Raw genomic sequence first — 23,719 nt, 5'->3', positions numbered from 1 at the left:
TGCTCGCTGGGGACCAGCAATCAGGAGCGAGTGCAGAAATCGGAGCAGCCCAGGCTGCCGGGCTGGGGCTGGGGCTGGGGCTGGGGCTGCAAGATTCCGGCCCACGGGGAGCAAGCAGAAGCCACCCGTTTTCCGTCTAGCGGGAGGAGGGGGGAGGCTGCTGAGGCACAGGGGAGAGCCCCGCCCCCTCCTTAACTTCCCGGCCCACCAGCCCCACCCACACCACATTCTAGTTTGCTGCATGAGTGAAGGGTCAGGACAAGCTGCATTTTATTCACAGGATTATCACGGTGCGTGATTTATCCTCGTGCAGGATTTTAATTGCTCTTTGGAGGTTGAGCCGTTTCTTTTGACTGCGCTTCAGCTCCATATCCTGCTGTTAAATGCTGGGTTAATAAGTAGGGGAGCCTTTAATGCCTGGGACCGATGGCCCTAGGCAATTCCCCTGCTCAGACTCCCTTGTCCGGGGCAGGGTGGCGGGGGAGGGCCCCCCCCCAGCCACGGCCTCTTTACACAGGACCCAAACCTGAGTGTGAAATCACTGGTGTGCAGCTCATGGGGGCAACTTTTCTTTCTCCTCCCTCACACACCCACCCACACAGCTCCCGAAAGCCCAAATGTTCCCCAAGTCGACACATTTCCTTTGTTAGCAGGAAAAAATACGCAAATGCTTGCTTTTACACTTTAGCACACGGAGCTGACTGCCAGGTCTGTTGGGTGGGAGCCACCAAGGACTGGGGACTCTTTTTCCGAGAGTGACTAGGGGTGGGGTCGGGGAGCACCTGGGAGACCTGAATCCCAAAGCCAGCCAGGCTATCCCTCTGCATTTCTTTGTCCTAACACAGGCTTTTGTCCACCAGCATCCCCCATCGGCCCCTATACAGAAGAGAACACCATCTGTTCATCAAGAGCCCCACGCCGCAGACACACGGCGCGTAGTTAGAGCTCAACGATGAAGCTGGAGGAGAGGCAGGGATCTCCCAGTTGTGTCCGGCCTGGTGGGATTCTAGAGAAGCTATTTCTTTAGGAAGCGTCCCTTTCTTTAGACAGACTGGGGCATTTCCAGTGGCTGGCCACAGTGCCCCGAAAAGGTGGACTCAGATGGACTTGGGCATCAAGGAAGGTTCTGTGGGGGGCTCACGGGCTGTTCTTCCATGTTTCGAACATACAAATCAAGTTGGGGGCAGGCCACCACTAGTGCAGGGCCGACCAGAAGGCACGTTCAACAAAGTGTCCCCTCCCTAACCCCTGCAGCCCCTTCTACAAAAGGAAGACCAAAAGGAAGATGTCCAGGGAAGCCTCATCTAAAAGGTGGAGGAGCAACATTCCTCGGTGCAAGTGTCCTGGCCGTGGCTACAGCGGGAGGACCACACCATGCCACCCCCTGGCTGGGTGTCATGATGAAATTTGGACATTATACCAGAAGCCAAAGGGTCACTCCATCAAACCCTTAAGAAAAGGATGAGGGACGAAGCGTGTGTACCCTCGAAGCCCCAATCTTCTTCTGGTGCTCCAGTCTTCAAAACTTACACAAGCTGCCTCTTACATGTCTCTTTCAGTTGTCACCTTGGGACAAGGACCTCTGAGCACCTGACTGAGGAAACAGAAAGGCCCCTGCCACAATCATCCTACTGAACCCTCTCCCCTCCCCTCAAAAAGGGCCAGCAGCCCCCTTCCCTTGAAAGGGCTTTTCTTTAGAAAGGGCGGCCTGGACCTAGCATGAGAGGGGAATGCACTTTAGAGACACCTGGGACCATGGGGTGCTTTCAAAGCCTCTCCCCGCCCTTCCAGGTCTTGACTGGTGGGGTTTTCAATATTAACGCCGCACAGATAAATAACACCCAGTGGCAGGATGAAGTGTTCTTACGTGCACAGGGTCAGATGGAGGGTTGAGGCCCCGAGCGTGGTCCGGTGTCACGGGAGTGGAGGCGGGGCGGGGCGGGGGGCTGGCCGTGAAGAAACAAGAGGAGGAGGGGCAAGGCTCAGTACTGGATCCTGCTGACTACACCCACACCCACACACTTATAAACTTTAGCTGCCCCATGAACTTTTTGTGAACTGTTTAAAAGTGGAGGTCTGTTGAACAAACAGCGGCGCCACTGCCAGCCATAATTTCATTGCAACGAGCTAAAGACTTTTAACTCTTCCGGTTCCGGGCCAAAGATGGACCTGAGCGGAAAGGGCCAAGGAGCCGGGGGCCCTGCCTGGCGTGAGGCCCTTCTCCAGAGTGACAGCCCAAATCCTGGGCAGGAACACCCTCATCCTGGGCAAAGGCCATACTGCGTACACCCCACCATCACTGAAGAACGGGCCCACCCCCCATCTCTCTGGGATGTAGAACTAAACTAACTAAGGGGATCGTGGGCGCAAGGGACACAGAGATAGGGTCAGAGACACCGCCACGCTCACCCCATTCCTCTTCTAGAAGCGGCTATTGAAATAGTTGGGGGTCTTTCTTACTTTCTTCTTCTTCTTTTTTTTTTTTTAACCTCCAAGGAAAAGTTCTTCAAAAGTGACTTCCCTGACCCTTGGCTGTGGGTCATGCTGCAGGGGGCAAATGACGTGATTTAGATGACAGACAGAGCAGGCGCTTTGCTGCTGTATATAAGAGGCTCATCTGCCCTTATTTCTCAACGACCCCCCCCTTTTCTTCCACAGGTGGGTGATGCTTCTGGAAGTGCCAAGATGTGTGAAGCCAGTCATGAAAAGCACTTTACAAGCACCAACCTGTTTCCAGTGGGAGCTGCTAAGCTACACCCTGGCTCTGGGTTTTAACCCTTTTTTCCAGCAGTGGAGAGAAGGGGGCAAGGATGTGGGACAGGGATGAAGAGGGAAGGTGGCCAAGAGAAGGGGTCAGCCGGGGAGACAGAAGAGCGTCTGGTTTCTGAAGAACAGACCAGGAATTGTGGTGGCTGCCCGCTGAACACCCAGTTCTGCGAGAGACCCGGCTTGCAAAACGCAGACTTGCCGCGTGGTCTCCGGCTTTCGGTCTGGCCCTAGGGGCAAGCACAGGAGAGCTTGAGTCTCCCTCAACAGACTTGGGCAGTCATCTGGTCCAGGAGCCAAGAGTTATGATTAGCATCCGAGCTTGGCCTGGACGCTGGGGAGAAGAGCCTGATTGGCAGAAAGAGGTCAGAGGGACCAAGATTAGGAGCTGTCCCCCCAACCTCGGCATCCCTGAGCGAGGGCACTTTGGCCCTCTGTGAAAAGACACGAGGGGGCACACGGGTCCCCAGCTGCACCCACCACCGTTCTGCCGATTCCTGCCATGAAGACACCATTATGGAATGAGGAGAAGGAGAGAACATTTGTTTTGTTTTTTTTCTTTAAAGGCGACTTCCCTTGGCAGGCAACAAACAGGCTGCAAAGGAAGGAGCAGTGGCCGTGAGAGGCTGGCGTGAACGCAGGGAGGAAGGCAGCACCAGGCCACTCCTGCCACCTCTCCTTTCTCTCCACCCCAGCTCCTCCTGGCACCGGGCCACTTTCCACTGCCTCCGCCCTTGAGGCGCTGATGGATTGGTTCAAGTCTGCACAGCACGCTTGTCAAGTGACAGCGACGGAATGGGAAGCAGTGCCACCAAACCATCCCAACTCCACTCCAATACGAACGGTGCCCCTTCCTAGGGCCTCACTCTCTAGGCACCCCATGCCGCATCAGGCATTTATCCAGTTAGTGACCAAGAAGACCTGGACGGGTTTTGGGGAGCTTCCGGCTCAGAAGGCCGGGCAGACGGCAGGGCTCCCAGCCAGCATGCCATGTGCCACGGTCCTCCGTAGGCTGGGGACCTCTTCGGGGAAGGGGTGTCTCTCGCTGCACCGGCATGGCTGGTTCTCTGTGGAGGACACGCGCGCGCGCGCGCAGTCACCACAGCCTCCCAGCTCCCACTCTCATCCACGGCGTGTCTCTGGGCAGGTGGCCGGACCTCTTCAACTCTGGCCCCCCATCTGTAAATATTTGGCACCGTGTTTTCCAGAGGATTAAACTGCACTATGGACTTGAGTTCTGCCTGGCAATAGCTGGTGCAGGCCACATCTAACCCATTAAACAGCATCTGACTCCACTAAACATTCTACGTAACAAACCAACCCCAGAATGGCTACATAGTTTCCTTGCGGCAGAGGGAAGGCTGAGGCAGGGACACAGAGGGGGCCAGGGAGGGGTGACCTTCTGCAGAGTGTGTGGCTTTCATGGAAGCCCAAAGCTCATGGCGCGGGAGCCCTTCCTGGGACTGCTCCAAGTGCAGACTGAGTCACACACAGACACTTCTCTACTGGTGTCAAGGAAGGGAGGGAAGAAGTAGTTCCTATTTTAGCACTGGGGGCCGCGAGGAGGTGGGAGATGAGAAAAAGCGGTCCAGGGTGTGCAGCGTTGGGGCAAGTCCTCCTGGGATGTTTTCCCCAGTATGTGTAGCAGTGGGGAGAAGGGAACCCCAAGGATGCCCCCAGGTCGGGGCGAGGGTCGCAGGCTTCCTGGGGTGTGGCTGAAGGAGGTCGCCCGACGGGTCCTGCAGCCGGGCATGGGTGCTGGGGGGGAGTGAGGAGTGGAAGGAGTGATCCAGCCTGCCCAGGCGCTGTCTCTTGGCACACTCCAAGTCATGGCTGTCGCCGCCTCCAGAGGCGTCCCCACTCACGACCCAAGTTTTGCATTAGTAACAGAGCTGCGGAGCAGGAGTGCGGGTGTGACGGGGTGGGGGACGGGAAACTCACGCGGCTGGCCCTGACCTTTTGAGCAACCAGAACCTTCCCTGCCTCCTCCCAGGGCGCCAGGATAGCGCCGCGAGCCACTCGGGTCAGTCGGGAGTGAACTTGGCCCGCAGCGGCAGCGGCGCCCCCTCCCCCGCCTCAGCCCCGAGCACGGATCGGTCGGCAGCAAAGGGATTTTCTCTCCCACCACACACACCCGCGCTGCCGCAGGCTCCGCGCCCCTCCTACGCCAGGTCCCCGCGCGGGGCCGCCCCCCCACACGCACCCCCCGCCTGACCTTCCAGGACCCCCGGCTCTCTCGGCCAGCCCCCGACCCCAGCTCACCCCGCCCGCGCGCTCCTCTGGGCTCCCCCTTCCCAGGCGCCTGCCGCTGAATCTCTGACAAAAAGCAACTTTGGGTGGGCGCACGGAGAACCCAGGATGTGCGGCGGCGCGCCCCAGGGGAGTGGGCACTGACTGGAGACCGCTCCGGCCCATCGTCCTGCGCTCCCTTCGGCCAGTCTGGAGTGTTCTCTCCGTGGAAGCCTCCCCCACCTTCCCCGATTCAAAGATGCAAGCCAGGTGTAGCCAACTGTAAAAGGGGGCTCGGGGGCTTGGGGAGGGGGGCACCAGCAAGGATCGACCGGGAGAGCCGCTGCCAAACCGGGGCTGCCCGCCACACACCCCCTTTCCCAAAAACAGAGCCGTGGCCCCCCGTCAGCTCTTGGACCAACCTCAGACACTTCCCCTTCCCCCCGCCAACCCCCCCTCCCGACGCCAGGCCTCGGCTTTTTGTTCCTTTCACTTTCTTTCACGGTTGTGCCACACACAACCACGCGTGTATGCAAGAGGGGGCCCCATTTGGAAGCTGGTGTCCCTCAACAGGAGGCAGCAGCCCAGGACAGGAAACCTCGGTTGAAAGCAATCAATCAACCTGACTCCTCTCCTCCCCGCCCACCCACCCTCCACACCCCCTCGGGTCTGGTCCCTACAGGCTGGGTTCCCACTTGGAGTCTACACAACCTGGAGGCAGATCCAGAATAAACGATCCATAGACCACGACTCTAGACGGGGTGTCACTGCACTGCAGCCTCCATCAGGGCTTTGTAGAAATAGTGAACTCACTGCAAACTCCTCCCCCCACAAGGAACAAGCTAGACCAGAAAGCTATTAACGACAGCTATCATTAGTACACACAGGAAGCACAAAGGAACTTTTTACGAATAAAAGATGCATAAAACACAGGGTCCTGTGACCTGCACCCGGCTTCCCTGCTGATTGTGTGCAGCCTGGGAGTCCTGGGAAGGCTGGGGATGAGGGTCAGAGGAGGACAGGGGCTCCCACTTTCTTTACGAGGAACAATAGGAACCCCACGTCTGTTCATCTTGGAACCCGGAACACCCCAAACAAAGCTGTGGGAAAACTGCGGTAGACGTGGGGGCCCGTGAATTTTTCTAGCTGTTCAGAGCTTAATTACTCCTCCTTGACCCGTGGGACCAGACACGACACCACCAAGGTTAAAATGCCCCAAACAGCGCCCAGCAGATGTGAGCGAGCTGGCAGACGCGCAAATGAGACCTGCCTGCCTCGGAGCACGATAACAAGTGACTCATACGTTGCATATCGTTGAAAGAAAATTATTTTTCTCTAATTTGCATTTGCTTCGGGGGAAAAAAAAGCCAACCAGAGTCCCTCTTCACAAGCACGAGTCTAATCCTGGAAATGCAGCCCGGCTGCTTTAAGAGAGTTGGAAGGAGGGAAAGACTGCCAGCGCTTTGGCGTCGCAGGCTTGTTTATCTTTCCGCCTTTCCTCCAAGGCGAAACTCGTTTTGCAAGCAACATTCCTACAGAAAATGGCACACGTCCTAAAAAGAGACCAATTTATAGAACTGGCACCGAAGTTCATGTATCATTCCAGAAGCATCTCCCAGCTCCCCACTAGGGAACCCAACTAGATGTAGAAGTCCACATTATAACTCAGAGAGTAGATGTGGGGGCAGGGGGGAGCGGAGGTGGACCCGTAATTTGCAGATATCCTGCAAGCTGTACACTCAGGGGCCGAAATCACACAGAAGGGCAGGATATAGAATTAAGTCAGCTCTAAATGATCCTCCAAAGCCCGGGGGCCAGGGCTGCGGAAGCCTTCAACCTTGAGGCTGGGGGGAGTGGTGCTTACCCCCAGCTTGCCCCAGGACAGCCCAGGGGCAGGCCCATCTTCTGGACCATCCTGAGCCTGCCAGCTTGGACCGGCCCAGCGGGGTATTGCTGCCACCCACCAACTGTTCTCCCTCCCACCCTGGCGCCTCCCCGCAGTGCCTGGCAGAGGACCAGGAACTCAGAGAAGGCCGGGCTGTGGGCATCTCGTTGATTAAGTCACAGAGTGGGTGGCGCTGTGGGCAGACCTCAAGACAGCACCGCTGGTCCTGCAGCTGAAAGGCAAGTGCGCTCTTAAAAACCGGGAAGGCAAAGGGAGGCGGGTGATCAAAAGCCGACTTGCACCCCTCCCCACCCCCATTCACCCCCCTTCGGGTCCTGAACCTACACACTTGTGTTTCCAATCCAGGAAACGGGGCCGAGGGCATAGAACACAGCGGCCGCCTGTCTCTTGAACTTGTCTGAATAACAGGGCCATTTCAGAGGAAGAACAACGGCCTTCAGAGCCTCTGCAATTTCCAGAAAGCCTTCAGTTAATACATTCTTTCCAACAGGCTTGCTTTAGGGTGGAAAGTTACTTTCCCAAATCTTAACAACCCGGTCACAAGCCACTGAGGCCCCAGGTCAACAGATCCCGGCCAAACCCCTCCAGACAGTTGACACTCATGACCCCGCAGGCCTTCTCCTGCCACCTCTGCCTAACAAGTTCCCTAATCCACAACACACCAACCAGCGCGCACGTCCACCACGATCCCAGGAGCCAGAAAGATGCGTGTCGCGGGGTGCGGGTGCCGCCGCCGGAGGGCTCTCTCGCAGCGCATCCGAGGGCTCCCGGGCCAGCAAGGGGCGGCCACCTCTGCAGCTCTCCGTGGGCCTGCACAGTGCACGCATTGTGTGAGCGCCGAGGAGGCACAGCGCTGCTCCTGCACCAACAGCTGTCACATTATTTGCACTCGCTGTAAACAGCCTTCACATTCCCCCCTTACCACACAGTTAAAGCCAGACTAACAATCCAGTTAGAGATCAAACCAACAGCAGCATTGTGTCTGCCTTCGCACCAAGCCCAGCAGCTGGCAGGTTTCTCCAGAACAAGAGACCCCCCCTCCCCCCACCCTTCCAGGCTCCAGCCAAGGCTAGCCTAGGCAGCAATGCGTGTGTCGCTGCTGATTGTTAAAGCAAGAGAACACAGCCATTTCGCGCAGAGTTCTGTGGGGTTCATCAGCTCTCTCCCAGAGTTTCTTCCTCTCAGGCCCCCTCCCCCATTTCCTCAGCTGGGAATAAAGGTTGTTCAGACTCCCAGGGTCGGTTTCTCTGCTCAGCAAAGCGTGGGTCGGCCTGCCCCGGCCAAGCCTGGGGTCCTGCAGCCCTCTCTACCGTGGTCCCAGAGGCTAGGCAGCTCGGCACTTTCTGCAGCCCAAAGCCTCGTGTTTCGGAAAACCGTCCAACTCCCTGAATCCTTCCTGGTCGCCCCACTGATCAAAATGTCTCCTTTTATGATTTTTGGTTAAGTCGAACATTTCCATCATCGTCATTATTAGCGCAAATTACACGCCTAATCGGTCCTTAAATAGATTTTAATTAAATAATCATACAAGGCTCATTTTATGACTTAAGAAAGGCATTAGTTTTCCTTATAAACTTTCCACCAGGATATAGAATAATGATAGCAGACAAATACTTATTCTTTGAAAAGCACCAATAACTGATGGGCAGAGTATTGGGAAAGCAGACCCTGCTTCACACCTTCTGGAATCCAAGTGGAGACTAGACAGACCACATCTGCACAACTTTCCTCCGGAGAAGGGAGAGGGGATTTCTTCCTCCAAAGCATTACTTTTGTCTTCTCTTTGGGGCCAGGAGAAAGGAACCCCAAATGTTCCTTTTCCTTGCCCATCTGAAGAGATGTCTCCAGCTTAGAAGTCTCTTCTAGAGACCACTCCTCGCCACCCCCATCTGTTTTCCACCCCTCAGTCTGCTGAGAGCTGTGGTGGAAAGCAGGCAGGCTGTGCTTGTTAAATGCTCTGTAAAATGCTGTTAATAAAATAATAAATACAAAGGATGGAGGCTGCTGGTTCCATGGGTGTTTTGACTGGAAATGCCTTGGCACTTGTCATGTGTTTACGGGAGGGCAGACAACTCTAGGAATTACATAGTTTGGACATCTCTGTACTTCATTTATTCTTTCCTAATTGACGTAGGCCTAGAGCTATGTCAAGTTTGCATTTGTACAGAACTGTTAAATGCCTAAGAGTTTCTCCAATTAAACCAAGTTTTAAATCAGACCCAAGGCTGGAACGTACTCTCGGCCTCGCCCCACTCCACCCCTCTGCCTCTGTGGCTGGAGAAAACAAACAGACCCTCAACAAGATCCCCTGTCCTTGCTCTCCCCACCTTCACCACCCCCACCCGCGGGGGGGCACCTAGGGCAAAGGTTAAGGTGTCTTTCAGATTACAGGCAAGGCCCTGGCTACACACACTGGAAAGCACTGCAGTTGGGCGCATCCTGGGCATACTCGAACCTCTAAAATAGTGAGCTAAGATCGGGGGAAAACTGCTGGCCTGGTAAAACCCACTGTTCACAAAACAATGTCAGCAAAGACTGGAAGGCATTCTTTAGAGAGGTACCAGGGACTCATGCCTACTGAAGCTCTTTCAGCACAAAGGCTTTTAGGGGAAGAAGGGAAAAGGGGGGTGGGGGGGAGGAGAGAAAGGGAGGGCTCCTGTTTCAGAGCAGGCATCCCCAGAGAGTCAAGAACCAAGTGTAGCTTCAATCAAACGCTGACTTCCCCTCTGGGAGTCTAGTAGGAAACCTGATCACAGTAGCTTACTACCGGCCTGGATCCATACAGGTCTGGTTTTCTTCTCATGCTAGTAAAGTTTTTAAAATACATATCCATAGAAAAGAAGCAATCCCTGACAGACTTTTATTGAAAACCACACTGAGACCTCATAACATCCGGACTTAATCCCTATCAGACAAACCACAGCACCTCTGGCCTCTGCAGCGGGCCAGACCCTTTCACCTCTTCCCACCAGGTCTCTCCCCTCCAGCCGCTGCTGTTCCCTCCCCCCGAAAGAATGACGGGAGGACTTGCCAAAGAGCACCTAGATACCGGTTCTGGAATCAATTCCTAACCATATAAATGATCCCACTTAGGGGGAGAAAAAAAAATCCCAGCCTTTTCATATGGATTCCTTTAAAGCCCAGAATGCAAAGAACTGTAACAAAGGGAAAGAAGGAGGAACCCACGGAGGCAGACCTGGAGGAATAGCCTCAGGAATACCCTTGGAGGGGAGCTTAACCTGCAGGTTGGTCCCCAGACACTGGCCTACGCAGGTCTTGCGGGGGGAGGGCGGCGGGCATCTCAGGGGCAGCAGGGAACGGAGAAGCAACCTATAGGAATCTGACCAGTCATTCAAAGCAATTACTAATCCTCCGGGCCTACTATGTGCCAAGTATTCTTTGATCCTAAAGGTGGAAAATTATACCCAGTCTGACAAATAAGAAACTTACTGAGGCTCAGAGGCCATAAATAACCTGTCCCCAAGGTCACACAGCTAGTAAAAATGGGCCACGGTCAAACTCAGTCCTGGAGTTGCGGAGAGGAGCCAATTATCGGTCAAATTGTGCCATCCAGAATCCCCAAGAAGTTCGGAAGGCTTCCTTAGCCCTTGTACTCCAATACAGAGTAAAAGGATAGCACTTAACACCTATGAAATTCGGTCCACAAGGAGCCCGCATCCTAGTTTCTCCTACACCCAGAAATCTCTTGGTCCATGTGAAGTCTTTCGAAATTTCTGCCAACATCCTACCCATCTCCCTACACTGGAACACCCTGCTGTGAGGCCAGGGATTCCCAACAAGGCTCCACTTTCCCCTCCTCCAGGAGCCCAGAACAGGCAGTGGGAGGTGGGTGCTACTCTTAGGTCTCTGGAAAAAGTGCTGACACCTGGAACTACAAGAAGGCTTGCCACACTAGTTTTGCCACATAAAGCAATCAATCAAATTATCTAGACAGAGCAAAAGCCCTTTGGAAAGACTGCCTACATCTACCTTTCCTAGGACTTTAATGAAAAACCCAGGGACCAAAGTGGGCTGGGGAGGCAACTGAGGGGGAAGCGGCTTGCAAGATGCTGGACCCTCCTGGACTCCTGGGGGTCCCCACAAAAAGCCAAGTCCCGAGACAAGCCGGAGGTTGGGGTTCTCTCTCCTCTCCCCAACTTCTCATCCCAGCAGCGCAGGGTCAGCGCTCAACATCCCCTCCCCACCCCATCTTCAATTTCCTGGTCTGCCCCGGGCTTTCAGAAGCTCCGGGAGGGCTTCCCTGGTGGCGCAGTGGTTGAGAGTCCGCCTGCCGATGCAGGGGACGCGGGTTCGTGCCCCGGTCTGGGAAGATCCCACATGCTGCGGAGCAGCTGGGCCCGTGAGCCATGGCCGCTGAGCCTGCGCATCCGGAGCCTGTGCTCCGCAACGGGAGAGGCCACAACAGTGAGAGGCCCGCGTACCGCAAAAAAAAAAAAAAAAAAAAAAAAAAAGAAGCTCCGGGAACCATCCACACCCGATGCCACAGACGCCACAGGCTCCACGACCCAGGGCCGTCTCCAGCTCAGCTCGGTGGGAAGGGGAACGGGCAGGAGCGCCGGACACTCAGCCGCCCCTGCGGCTTCCCGGCCCCGGGCGGGTGGCTCCTCCAGTGGCCGAGGCTCCGGATGCGTGAAATGGCTCCAGGAGCGCCTGGGGCAAGCCAGGGCCTCCGCAGCGGGAGGGACCGAGGCGATGGCGGAGCCGGGTCCTCACCCCTCTAGTCAGCCAAACACGCCCCGGCGGCCCGGCAGCCCCTGGCTTGCAGCCAGTGGCTTTCTCTCTTTTTTAAACTTTCCGGCCTTGGCGATCACCGCCGATTGGGACAGGATTTCCAGCCCCCGCCTTCCCTCCTCCACACCCTCCGTGCAGGCCCTTCCAACCTCCAGGGAGGTGATCCCCCCACCCCCGGCACCGTGAGTCCCTGGCCCCGGCAGACCCTCCCCCGCCCCCGCCACTTGGGCCACCTGGAACGAGCCGCTTCCCAAAGCGATCGGCGTCCGGCCGAGTCTGGGGCTGCTGCTGCTGCGTCCGGGGAGGAACTCCCGCAGCCTCCAAACGTCTAGGTCTGCCCGCAGCGGCATGCAGAACCGCCCCCTACTCGCGGGGGGGGGGAGGGGGGCGGGGAAAGTTTAAGGCCTGTCTTTAAAAAAAAATGTAACTCTTCAGATGCAAGAATTTGGGTGCCCTTGGCACGGTTATAAGCGCTCGGGTAGAACAACAGAAATGGGGGGTGCCGGAAATGGTGCAGGAAGACCCCTATAACCCTATAAACCTCTCCTCCCCCCTCGCAGTTACTATTAGCATTAAAAGATCCCAGTGCCTTCAATGCAATAGTGCCTGTTTATAACTTTTCCCTGCTGGGTCCCCATACCCTAAACAAGCCCGCTCCTCACGTTTTGAAATCACCAGGGCAAAGATCGCTCCCAAATCTGTGACCTCCCGGAGCTCTTGGGCCTCTCACCTGCTCTGCCCCTGGCACCCTGACTTCACTCACCCTCTTCCCCCCAGTAGTTCCTCTGGTTTGCACCTAGACAATAAATTTAGTTTCATTTAGCTTCCGGTCTTTAACTTTAGCAGGTCTCCTTTTTGCATGCAAATCAATATGGCAATGACCATCTAAAAGCTCGCCCGGCCCCGGGTCAATGTAAATTGATCATTGTCCGCCTTCCACAAAATGATGCATAACGAGATTATACTGGAAACTGTCTTTTAGATCAAATTCTATTTAATGCTGTCAGGATCTTCTCCTAGCGGACTTCCCCGCTAGTCTAATCACGGGGCGCCGGAGCCCATGGGTGCTGAGGGGCGATGGCTGGCCGGGGAGACATGGTTCTAAGAAATAACAAAGTGCGGGGACGCCCCCACCCAATTCCAACACCCTCGAATAGGGGCCGGCGGAAATGAGCCTGCGCTGGGAAAGGGGGCCTGCTACAGAAACGTTGCGGGGGTGGGGGGAAGCTCATTGGTTAATTCCCATCCAACAGAAAGTCAGCTATCCCTTCCGGAGGAACACATGGCGGGCAACCAGCGAAAGCCGACGGGCCGGGCTGGAGGTTGGGGAGACGTCCCCGGCCAAGTGCTCGGGGCACAGGCGGCTTGGCTGCCACGGGGGTGGCCTGAGAAGACCTTCCACTCCTGCCCCGGCTGCTTCTCAAGCCAGCGCCACCATCCAGGCCCCGGCAGCGCAGCCAGCCTTGCAAACAGACGGAATCCTGCCAGCCGTTCACTCGGGCGAGGCAGCCCGGTCGGGATAGGCCTCCCCTCCCCTGCCTGGGCGAGGCCCCTCCAGGCCCAAACCGTGTGAGCCGAGGGCTGGAGGCCTCCAGCCAGGAGAAGGTCCTCCCGCCCCTGCGCGGCCCCCAGGGTACGGGTGTGACCCTGGAGCTTAACAGAGGGCCTTCAGAGCTCCTTTCGGCCTCGGGCTGGCGGGGGAGCGGTGGGGCTGGCGGGGGAGCGGTGGGGCCAGCGGGGAGAGGGGCGGTACGGCGGCCCAAGTGGACCCGTGAGGCCCCACGCCCCGCCGGGCTGGGTCTGCCGGGCCCGCCGCCCTCGAGGAAACCACCGAGGTGGCATTGCCGGGGCCGCTGGGCACTCCCGAGGACCGTCCTGGGGTTCGGGCGGCTCGGAGGCCGGCGAGCCTCCTGCCCAGCCCCGGCTGTCGTGCCCAACCCAGCGCGGGCTCCACCCGAGTGCTGTCTTCCCAATAAAAGCTGGAATTCCCGGCTGGGCTCAGACAAAGAAGGACCGCGGCAAACCGACGCCACGCGCAAACCAAACCCAAGCCGAGTTTACGCGCGCGTCTGGGGTCACAGAGGCGCCTGCTAATCCTCTCTACGCTGGCCGTCCCCGCACGGTCTCCTCAAGGGGGAAAAAAAAAAGGGAAAGTAAGCATACCTCCCCTTGATTCCGCCCAGAGGCCGAGCTTCGTACTTCTTTCGGTTCAGTCTCTCTCAGTTCACTAGGCCCTGCGCCACCTTAGCAAACAGGGCTTAGAGGAGCGCAACATCCCTTGCTTCCGACCCAGAATGCAAAGCTACTCCTTTTTCCTCCACCATCCATCCTCTCAGGGTCCAGAACTCAAAAATCTTTCAGAAATCCTCCTACCTGCTCAAGACATACTCTCTTCCCCACTCCAGATGGGAAGAAACTATAACCAGAAGCAATCTTAGTAACCAAGGGCCATCCACCCTTAGCTAGGCACCGTCGCCCTCAGTTTCCCTCTAGCCGAAGACACAGTATTTCCCAGTGAATGAGTGTGCGAATGTGGTTGTGTGGCCCACACTTCCGTGCCCTGCTCTGTCTCACCGGGCAGGAAAATCTTCATCAGGCACTGAGGAGTTTTTGTCGTTCAGCCTGTGTATCTAAGCATGGATGTATGCATGTGAATGCTTTTTGTGTTTCCAGGTGACCCTCTTCACACCTTTAAATGGGCTTTTGTCTCTCGAACGAACTTACAGAAATTCTGCTCCAGTTGCCAGCTCAACAAAGTCTGGGATTTTCTCCTAGGATCTCGCTCTAGGTCTCAGTATTTGCATACCCATGTTTACATTCCTCGCGGCCAGTTCTTTCTCTCTTCTCTATCTCTTGTTCCATGTGGGCACCAGAGCCCAAGTGTCTTGATTTGTCTCAGCACATGTCATTCAGGCGCACATCTTAATCTGTGCATTCCTGTCTAACACGTACACCTCCCCACGACTTACATTCTTGCTTTGCCTATAATGGGGCTCGTTCCCAGACCAATATGGGGTTGCAGTTTAATGTAACTAGAGGATCCCCTAAGACTACAAACCCTAAAAGGAAGAGGAGGGGGAAGGAGAGAGGAATGTGACTAATGATTCATTTCTCTATAGGGTAACCCACCTACCTCAGGGGTCTACCTCAGGGAAAGAACGAGACCAATGCCTGCAGAGTTGTATTAAATTTTTAGACCCATTCAATGTTGACCCCATGGATGTGTATACAAATGATCGATCTTGTACACATCGCTGTCCAACTCCTGTTTGGAGGCTGCCTCCCTGCACATATCTTATTTGAACTCTCCACAAGTTCATGGTTAAAAGTGTTTTTATTTACATAGACAACTCAAGGACCCCTTTGCTCTCTCCGACGCATACCTGTACGCAGTGGACAGGCATTTCAGGCTTGGGTCTTTGGTAGGCAACACTCTCGGTCAGAGGCCCCACTGACTAAAGCTCTGAGCAGACCTTCACATACTGGGCCGCTGGGAACGGTAAGGTCTAACCTCTGCATCTCCCCAACTCACTTCCTTAAGTGAGGGTGCCCACTGTGTGTGTTCACACCTTCCCCATTGAGAAGTATCGGGTCAAATTAGATCACCTAGCAGCTGCGTTTGGTTCCTCGAAGAATCGAGCCCAATGTACCAGGATGTGAGATTGCATACACAGAAGAGAAAGGAAAACCCTAAGCCCAGACTCCCGCCTCCTCTCCCCAGGGGGCTACTTTGCCTCCAGGAATTGCTACTACACTCCCCACCCCCACTCTCCCTATCTTCTTTAAAGGGTTAAGAGAAACCCTCGCAGCCTTGCCTCCACCCTGGTCGCTGGGCCCAAAGGCTCGCTCGCTCACGGGAGTCTGCCGCCGCCTCCGCGGCCCGCCCCCAGACAGACAGAACGCTGGAGCGTGACCGCGCCTGCAGGGTCGGGGTGGGACTCTACGGGCTCGGGCTGCCCCGAGCGCACAGCGGGTCCGCCCCGGCCCCGGCCCACAGCGCTCCCGCCAGCCCGGCTGCCGGGGCACAGTCACAGCTCTGCGCGCTGGGCAGTCCGATTTTTATCTTGTCTAATCCCAAACTGGGCGGGGAGCACAGGCGTCGTGCTTAGAGAACAAGAGATAGGCAAGGGAGGCGGGGAGGAGCAGCCAGGCAGCGACGCGAGCGGGAGCGAGTTAAAGACACAGTCGAGGCGACCGAGAGCAGGAAGAAAGAGCGGGCTGCGCGGGCCTCGAGGCGCCGCACGCAACGCGCCGCCCGGCCAAGTTACACTCACCTCCCGGTCGCCCCTCGCCGCCCATCCCTCCCCACTTCCCAGAGGCGCTCTCCGCAGCCCGGGCCGCGGGGTCCCGGCCTGTGTGGGAGGCACAGGCCCGGCCGGCCCTGCAAAGGGCTGGAGAGAATCGCTAATAAGCTGTGCGGCCCATTGATCCGGAGAACACTTCCTAATTAACTCTCAGTCACCTACTGGTGACAGTGCCTCAAAGCACAGCGCTGGGGCCGTCCGAGCCCCAACCCCGACCTGCCCGCGGAGCGCCTGGCGCCCGAGCCCCGCGCCCCCCCCCCCACTACCCCAGGCAATCCCGGTGAGTGACGGCGTAAACCCGCACACTAAAGGCCAGCCTCGGATTAAACCTGGACGGCATATTAATCACCGCCATCTCCCCGCTTCCTCCTCGCGGTGAAATCATGCCCATAATAAACACGGGAACCGACACTGCAAAGCCCAGACCAGATAACGGGTCGGGGGTGGAGTGGGAAGGGTCGAGAAGCAAATGTGTTTTCCAAGTGTCCACGTACAGGAGTCTCAGAGGCCGACAATTAAAATGCCTTCCACACAAGCAATTCTGTTGGCCAAACCGAATCCAACACCTCCTAAGGATTAATTTCGGCCCGCGGTGTCCGTTTCCAGTGCCACAGCAAGTGTCACATGGCTACAAATACCCAAGTCTGTCTGCGTTCACCACCCACCACCTTCTGGGGTGGGCCATTTCCTCCTCGTTTTTATTCCTAAGTCATTTTACGGATTTTTCTCCAGAGACTACCCCTAGAAGCAAATACCACTACCCCTCCTCTGGCCTTCTCTCAAAAAAAGAAAAAAACAAACAAACAAAAAAGCAGCTAAAACCCTGAGCTGTCTACTCTAGACACAAGAGGCTGTACGAATACCTATTTGAAGCGCGCTGGTTTCTTTTTTTAAGGTTTGTTTTTAAATACACATAACCCTCCCCCCTCCTTCGCTCTTCCATCCCCGCAACCCCCCAACCCTTTAGACGCCGGCGGCGCGCGCCCTCGCGCGCGGGCACTCACAGCCTCTAGCTGGAGATCGCGGACTTCTGGAAAAGATTCATTAACTGCAAATTAAGCCTCGCCCCGGCTTCGGCCTACACGAGGCCAGGCTCAGCCGTCTCAGGGACCCGGGGACGTGCCCACTCGAGAGTGCAGGCGGCGCGAAGCCCGCCGGGACCACGCGTGCCTCGAGCCGCCCTACTCCGCACACGGCGCCCCGGGGCTTGCTTGGTAAACAGCAGGAGCACGTCGCCGCCGCCCCGAGCCCCCTAGTTGGCGGAGGCTCTGCAGCGCAGCCGCCCGCCTGCTCCGAGCGCGGGCCCCAAGGCGCAGCGGCGCCTCGCCCTCCCCGCCTCGGCCGAGGATCGCGCCCGGGTGCGCAAGTTCCTCTTCGCCCTCAGCCTCTGCGCCGCACGCCCTCCGAGTGGGACCAACTTCCTCCGGCCGCAGACTCGCACACGACCTACAGGGCTTTCCACCAGACTCCACGCTACCCAGAGGAGGACCCAGGTCTCGCCCCCCCGCCCGCCGCCGCCCCGCCCCCGCACGATCTACCCCCACCCCTGGGGTCTCACAACTTAAAACCAACCCCACGACGTCGCGGGGAAGGTGGGGGTGGACCAGGGTGGCAGATTACAATTTTAAAAGAACATTTACAAAACAAAGCGTCTGACCTGACTGGCTGGCTGGCGGGCGGGCAGAGTCGGAACCCCTCGCTCTGCTCCATTTCCTAGTATTTTTTTTTTTAATCCACGTGATTCACGCTTTGGAGCAAGCCAAAGAAAGCCAAAACAACAAAAAACCGGGACTCCCCTCACGAGTCGCGCGGCAGCGGCGGCCAGGTCGAGCTCGGCTCGGGGCGCCCGCCACACACACTCTCGCGCACGCACACGCCGTCGTTCCACGAGCAAGAACGAGCTGCCCCCGGAGAGGCGAGACGAGGCAGCGGCGGCTGGGGGTTTTTACAGTTCTTTCCCGAGTCGAAAAAGAAAGCAGACGGGAACCCGCCGCCCTCCCTTTCCTGCTAGCGAGCTAACGACGAGCCGAGCTTCCCAACTTCCAGCCCAGCTCACCCCCCCGCCCCCCACGCCCGACTCGCGGCACTCAGCGACGACCGCGCTCCCGCGCACACAGGCACACACTGCCTGCAAACTTCCACTCCGCGAACTCCCTGCTCTCCTCCCAGCCCCCAGGGGGGCGGCAGTCCGCCCCCGCCGCGCCCCTCCCTCCCCGAAGCCCACGCCGGGCCGCTTAGGTTGGCTGCATTTTTAATAACTTACAGCTAGGAAATAAAAACGAAAGCGAGCAAAGCAGCCAAAGTGAAGCGCGAGGCACAAGCTTCGAGGGGTACGCGAGAGTCAGAAGAGCCACCCGCCGCTAGTCTGGGCCCCGAGGGAGGGGGCCGACTGCAGCCCGCCGCACGCACGGCCGCCAGCCCGCGCGGCCTCCGCGGGGAAAGGTGTTCCGGGCACTGACCTGAAATCCCCAGCCGGGGAGTAAGCAGGGAGCCTGCGATCCGGCGCTTTGAAGTTTTCCCCGGAGCAGAGTCGAGGCGGCGAGGAGGAGCGACAGGAGGTGGGGTGGGTGGGGAGAGGTGTGCGGGGTTGGAGGAAAGTGGGGTGGCGACGTTCGCGATGGGAGAAGGGGCCGGGCCGGGGAAGCGCGGCGAACAGCAAAGTTTGCCGTCCCCCGCTGCCCGCAACCCGCTCGCCTCTCTCGCTGTCTGCTGCGGTCGGCCCCGCCGAGGGGTGGGCTCTGGGCCGGGTGGGGGTGGGGGTGGGGGCGGGGGCGGGGCCGGGCGGGGCGGGCTCAAAGCTTCCGGGCAGGTGGCGACAGCCGCGCGCTCGGGCAGGAGCCCCAGCGCCATGTTGACGATTAGCCGCGAGCGCCAGCTCGGGCTGGGTGTGTGAACGTGTGTGTGTGAGTGTGTTGGCCAAGTCTTCCCTGCGCGGCGACAGCGCGGCTTGGGCTCCCCGCCCGGCAGCTTGCGGGCTCCCCCTCCGCCGCCGCTGCCGCCTCGCTCCCGCTCTCGGTCGCGGCCTGGGCTCCGGCGCGTCTTCCCCGCTGCCGCCGAGCTCGGTTCGCGTTCAGCAAGGAGCGTAGCTCCGCCTCACCTCGCCGCTGGGAGCCCAGGCTCCGTCTGACGCCGCGCGCCGCGATCCCAACGCGTGCCCCCTCCCTGGTTCCCTCCTCTTCCTCCTCCCCCTCCCTCCCAGCAGCCGCCTCCCCTCCCCCCGCAGGCGCAGCGCTCGGGCGACAGCCGCCTGCCCGACGCCTCCTCCAGCTCTCGCAAGTTTGAGCTCCCCCAGCCTCCGCTCACCCTCCGCTCACCCTCCGTTGCAGCGCCTGGGCGGTGGGGTGTCGGAGGGGTGACTCCCCAAGAAAGGTTTGCCCGAGTTTCCCCAGCCGTCATCGATTCCCGGCGCGTTTCGCCTAGCTGGGTCCGAACCCCAGACCACTTGGGTGGCGTCCCCCTCGCCCCATGTCCTCCCCTCCCCCGCTTGGACCGAGTTGGCTGCGCACACCCCGCCCGGGCGCGCGCCCTGGGCGAGTGAGAGACCGACTTGGGCGGCGGCGGCGGCGCGGGCGGCCCGTTGATCCTGAGCCGAGGGGATGCGGGGCGGCGGGGGCGGCTCTCCCAGCCGCGCGCCGAGACCCGGAGAGTTACAGAGCAGGCGTACATTGGAGAGAGCTTTCCTATATAGGAGAGCCAAGAATTTGTTACTTCTTGAGGGGGGAGCATGAAGGTAGGGGACCCTATAATGAGAATCCCAGGATTGCTTCTAGATTTCTAACTTGGATAAATGACAGGACGGTACTCTTTGGTGAATACTAAAGGAACAGTAACAGCAGCAAAAGTCTAAGAATGGAACTTTAACATATCACAATGCCACCTTTAAAGTAAATTTGGCATTCTCCTCCTTTTTGAATAAAAGAAAATGCATTAATTAAAGACATACACATTCACACACCTGCTAATATCTGCTCTTCTGCAATCATGTGTTTTCTGTATAGTGTCTAAATATCTATTCCAATTGAAGTAGTGCTTGAACACTTCAATATGCCTCTTTCCATCCAAAAAGAAAAACTGTCTATGACTGTTTCAACGTATTTTAAATATATGTATAATCATTGCCAACTTATCTGCTTTGCAGATTCTCGTTTCCTATACAATATTCAATATCTCCCTTTATTGAAAATGTCATTGCTCAGTATTATGATTGTTTTTCATTTTTATTATATGTCTGAATGTTAGAATTATTGATTAATCTCTTTATTAATGGAATAATCTCAGCACAATGTTAAATACACTTCTTCTCTACCATTATATGTTATTTTAACGATTTTCCACACAGTTACTTTAAATGGGATTTTCAGAGTTTTCAGGCTTTTTGAAGTCAGTGGGATAGGCTCCAGTGAGTAAAAGAAATGCTGAAGAACAACAATATGAATTAAACAAATTTAAGTAGTTAAGAAAGCACTAATCTAGTCATTGAGAAATATATACTAATATTTACATAGTATGTATATATAAATCAATAGTTTCAAAATGAGATAATCTACTGAACAAAATATCTTAAAATGTGAATGAAAAGATGTTGTAAAATCGCTATATGAGTAAAGTACAAACATTTTTATAAGCTTGGAATATCAATAATAAGTGCATTTTTGTCTGGGAGACAAGTTGTTATCTGGGAAACCTCAAGACATTTTGTAGATTATCGAAATCACTTTACTATCAATCTTGAGCATTTCTCCTATCAACTCTATAATTAGTATTGGAAATTAGCATGATGACTCTATTTCACCATCAGGAACATTGAAGAAACTATTTAAAGTGCTAAACATTGGTTTTAACAAACAAAAAACAATTCATCTGAAGAAGATGTTACAATGAACTGAGGAATTAAAAGATCTCAAAGTAGAGAAATTTCACTGACTGCAGTATAAACAACTTGAGGGTAGAGAGTGTCTGTTTTTCCTGTTTGCCCTCCAAATTTGGCAACAGTGTTATATGCACGGTGCAGGGTAATAAGCAAATATTTAACAAATGAAAAGTACTGAATTCATTACCTTGTGGTACAAATTAGGATTTCTTTTGTACTGTAACTAGAAGATTTTAACTTCAGCATTATGAATTATTAATGTCTTTATCTGATTCCCAGTTCTGTGTCAACCAAACTTATTTGAGTGATAATTAGAGGACTTCATGTTTATCCTATCTTCTAGGATTTCACTTTTGCATATCTGTTAATTCATAATTTTGACATTTTTATAGCACAACCAAAGACTATAAAAACACAGAGCAAGCACTTGCCAAAGAACTCTAAATAAAACAGGTCTCAGATATGAAATTAGAGCCAAGCTTGGTTATACTTCTAAGTGCTTCATCTAAAGAGAAACGTGCAACACTGCTGCATGAATTAATCACCTAGGGTGACTTTTAAACCTATCAACAGCTCGCCCCTCTATCATATCTGATTTTATTCAATAGTCTAAGTGATAATAATTTTTTGATCAAGAACTTTGTTTTACTGGTTGTAAAGGTGCGCGCATGCACGCGCACACAATCCCCAGTGCTTTTAAAAATTGTGGGACAGAATTAATCATAACTATTGAGTTTAAATATCATTTATCAACTTATTAAAGTGCAAGCACACGGAAAATAAGCTAAAGACAAGACTTTCGTTTTTCAATTTATTTTTAAAAAGTCTTGTAGAAATCTTTATGAAATTAACACAAAATGGTGGTACCAAAAATCTTTTTGCTTTGTTTATTCCCTAGTCTGTGGCAATGTAAACAGTGGAAGTTAACCCGGAATTTAAGTTAAGGAAAGCTATATTGTATTAAGTTTAGCCAAAATTCTCTAACTTGCCATCATATTTTTTCCAATAAATAAAATTTCTATTCTCTTCCCTCTCTCCTCATCTCCCTTAAGGTATGTCAACTCTAACCCCGACCCCCCCCCCATACACACACCTTGTTGTCTCTGACATTATCTCTTCTACTAGACGCGCTTTTGTACTTATTGCTACACAATAGTTCAAAATAAAATGTGATAAATGCAGGCAAAGGTGTTTCAAGAAAGAAGGTAAATGTCCTTACACATTTTCAACATAGAAACAGAATTTTTCAAAAATGAGTTACTAAACAGCAAAATTAAAAAAAAATAGTTATAGATAAAGTTTGCAGATAATGTTGTCATCCCTCTTAAAAGAAAAGGGATAAGGCACAGAAGAAATGTAGTGTTGAGGACAATGAAAATCAGCAGTTATTGCAATCTATTTATGCTGCATTCAATGGATTTAGAAGACAGAGGCTTGAGTGCTGTCGTTACTGCTTGTTTGCCATTTGATGGTGGGCAAAATATTTAATTTCATTGGGTTTCTCTTTCTATGCCTCTAAAATGTGGATTCCCAGGCTAAGAAAATATTTCAAATCTTTTCTAGGTCTAAAAGTCACAGACCTTAGTGTACCCTTTATAAAGGCCACATTTTCACAAAAGATAGCATTCTTGTAAAACACCTTTATAGAAAGAAAAAGCTATATTTAGAAAGTCCACTCAGTGTCCAGGGTTTTCTGAAGTCGTACTGCTGTTTATAACCAGGTGTAGGCCAGTAGGACAACACATTTGCTTTAATAACTGTCCAGATTTCTTGGAGTTAAAGATAAGTTTTTCATTATTCTAAGTGTTGACCTAAGAAATTATTGAAAATAAGAATTGTTCTAATTTACTTCTTGAATTGCCCAGTTCTTACATGGCCTGACATGAAAGGTGATTTAAAAGATTGCATTTAAGTTTGGACATACAGCCTTCATCCTGCTGTTTCATCACAGACCTCTTACAGGATAAACACGTGCAACCATTTTGAGTTTCTGAATGGGAGTGCTCCTTATAGTATTTTCCCCTTATAAATTTCTTGCCAACTTACTCCAATTTGAATGCAGGTAGAAATTTATAAATTTCTCCAAGAACTTATTTTTATTTTTATGAATCTTACTGATTTTGTGTTAATACCGAGGACTTTATCAAATTCATAGACATTTGATAGAATAAAAAGCAAAAGCATAATTAGGAAAAATCCAAAAACCTCAAATAGAAAATAGGATGCTATGTTGTTAGTAACAGAAATTAGCACAAATAGACTGCAAAACTGACCACCATTGTAAACTGAGCTTTTAACTATGGGAGTCGCCAGGAAAAGGAGGGTTACCTGACTCAGGGGTCTTCTCCTTTGTTTGACTTCTTTTAACAATCTCGAAAATTAAAGAAAGGTTGAAATGACAATAAAAATAATTTATTTCCCAAACCATTTGAGAGTAGTTGCCAACACAATGCAATGTCTCCCCCAAATCCTCTAGTATTTCCTACAAACATATATCCAACTATAATCATGAAAATCAGGAAATTAACACTGACACATGACTACAGAGCTACTAATCCTCAGACCCCTTTCAAGTTTTGTCAATTATCCCAATCATGTCCTTCATAATGAAAGGATCAGCCCAGTGTCGCATGTTGCATTTAGTTGTCCTGTCTCTTTAGTTTTTTATTTATTTATTTATTTTTTCTTTGTGGTACGTGGGCCTCTCACTGTTGTGGCCTCTCCCGTTGCGGAGCACAGGCTCCAGACGCGCAGGCCCAGCGGCCATGGCTCAAGGGCCCAGCCACTCCGCGGCATGTGGGATCTTCCCAGACCGGGGCACGAACCCGTGTCCCCTGCATCGGCAGGCGGACTCTCAACCACTGCGCCACCAGGGAAGCCCTTTAGTTTTTT

At 54.0% G+C, this 23,719-nt stretch overlaps 1 protein-coding gene and 1 pseudogene across 2 annotated transcripts in view; both read right to left on the bottom strand.

Moving 5' to 3' along the window:
• LOC308620770 (centrosomal protein of 78 kDa-like) overlaps positions 1–23,719 on the bottom strand; it is a 1,829,729-nt pseudogene that overhangs the window by 1,147,192 nt on the left and 658,818 nt on the right. The window lies entirely within an intron of this gene.
• On the bottom strand, positions 1,602–21,937 carry LOC308620091 (uncharacterized protein; the record flags this gene model as incomplete). The annotated part of the gene is made up of 4 exons (XM_081239421.1): positions 1,602–2,002; positions 2,461–2,544; positions 19,272–19,637; positions 21,921–21,937. 4 exons carry the CDS (start codon positions 21,935–21,937, stop codon positions 1,915–1,917), a joined length of 555 nt encoding a protein of 184 aa, XP_081095547.1. The 3' UTR covers positions 1,602–1,914.

Source organism: Mesoplodon bidens, assembly GCF_964165515.1.
Source record: "Mesoplodon bidens genome assembly, chromosome: 7".
Taxonomy (NCBI): domain Eukaryota; kingdom Metazoa; phylum Chordata; class Mammalia; order Artiodactyla; family Ziphiidae; genus Mesoplodon; species Mesoplodon bidens.
Note: the sequence above shows the minus strand (reverse complement) of the source record. Positions and strands in the feature narration are given on the sequence as shown.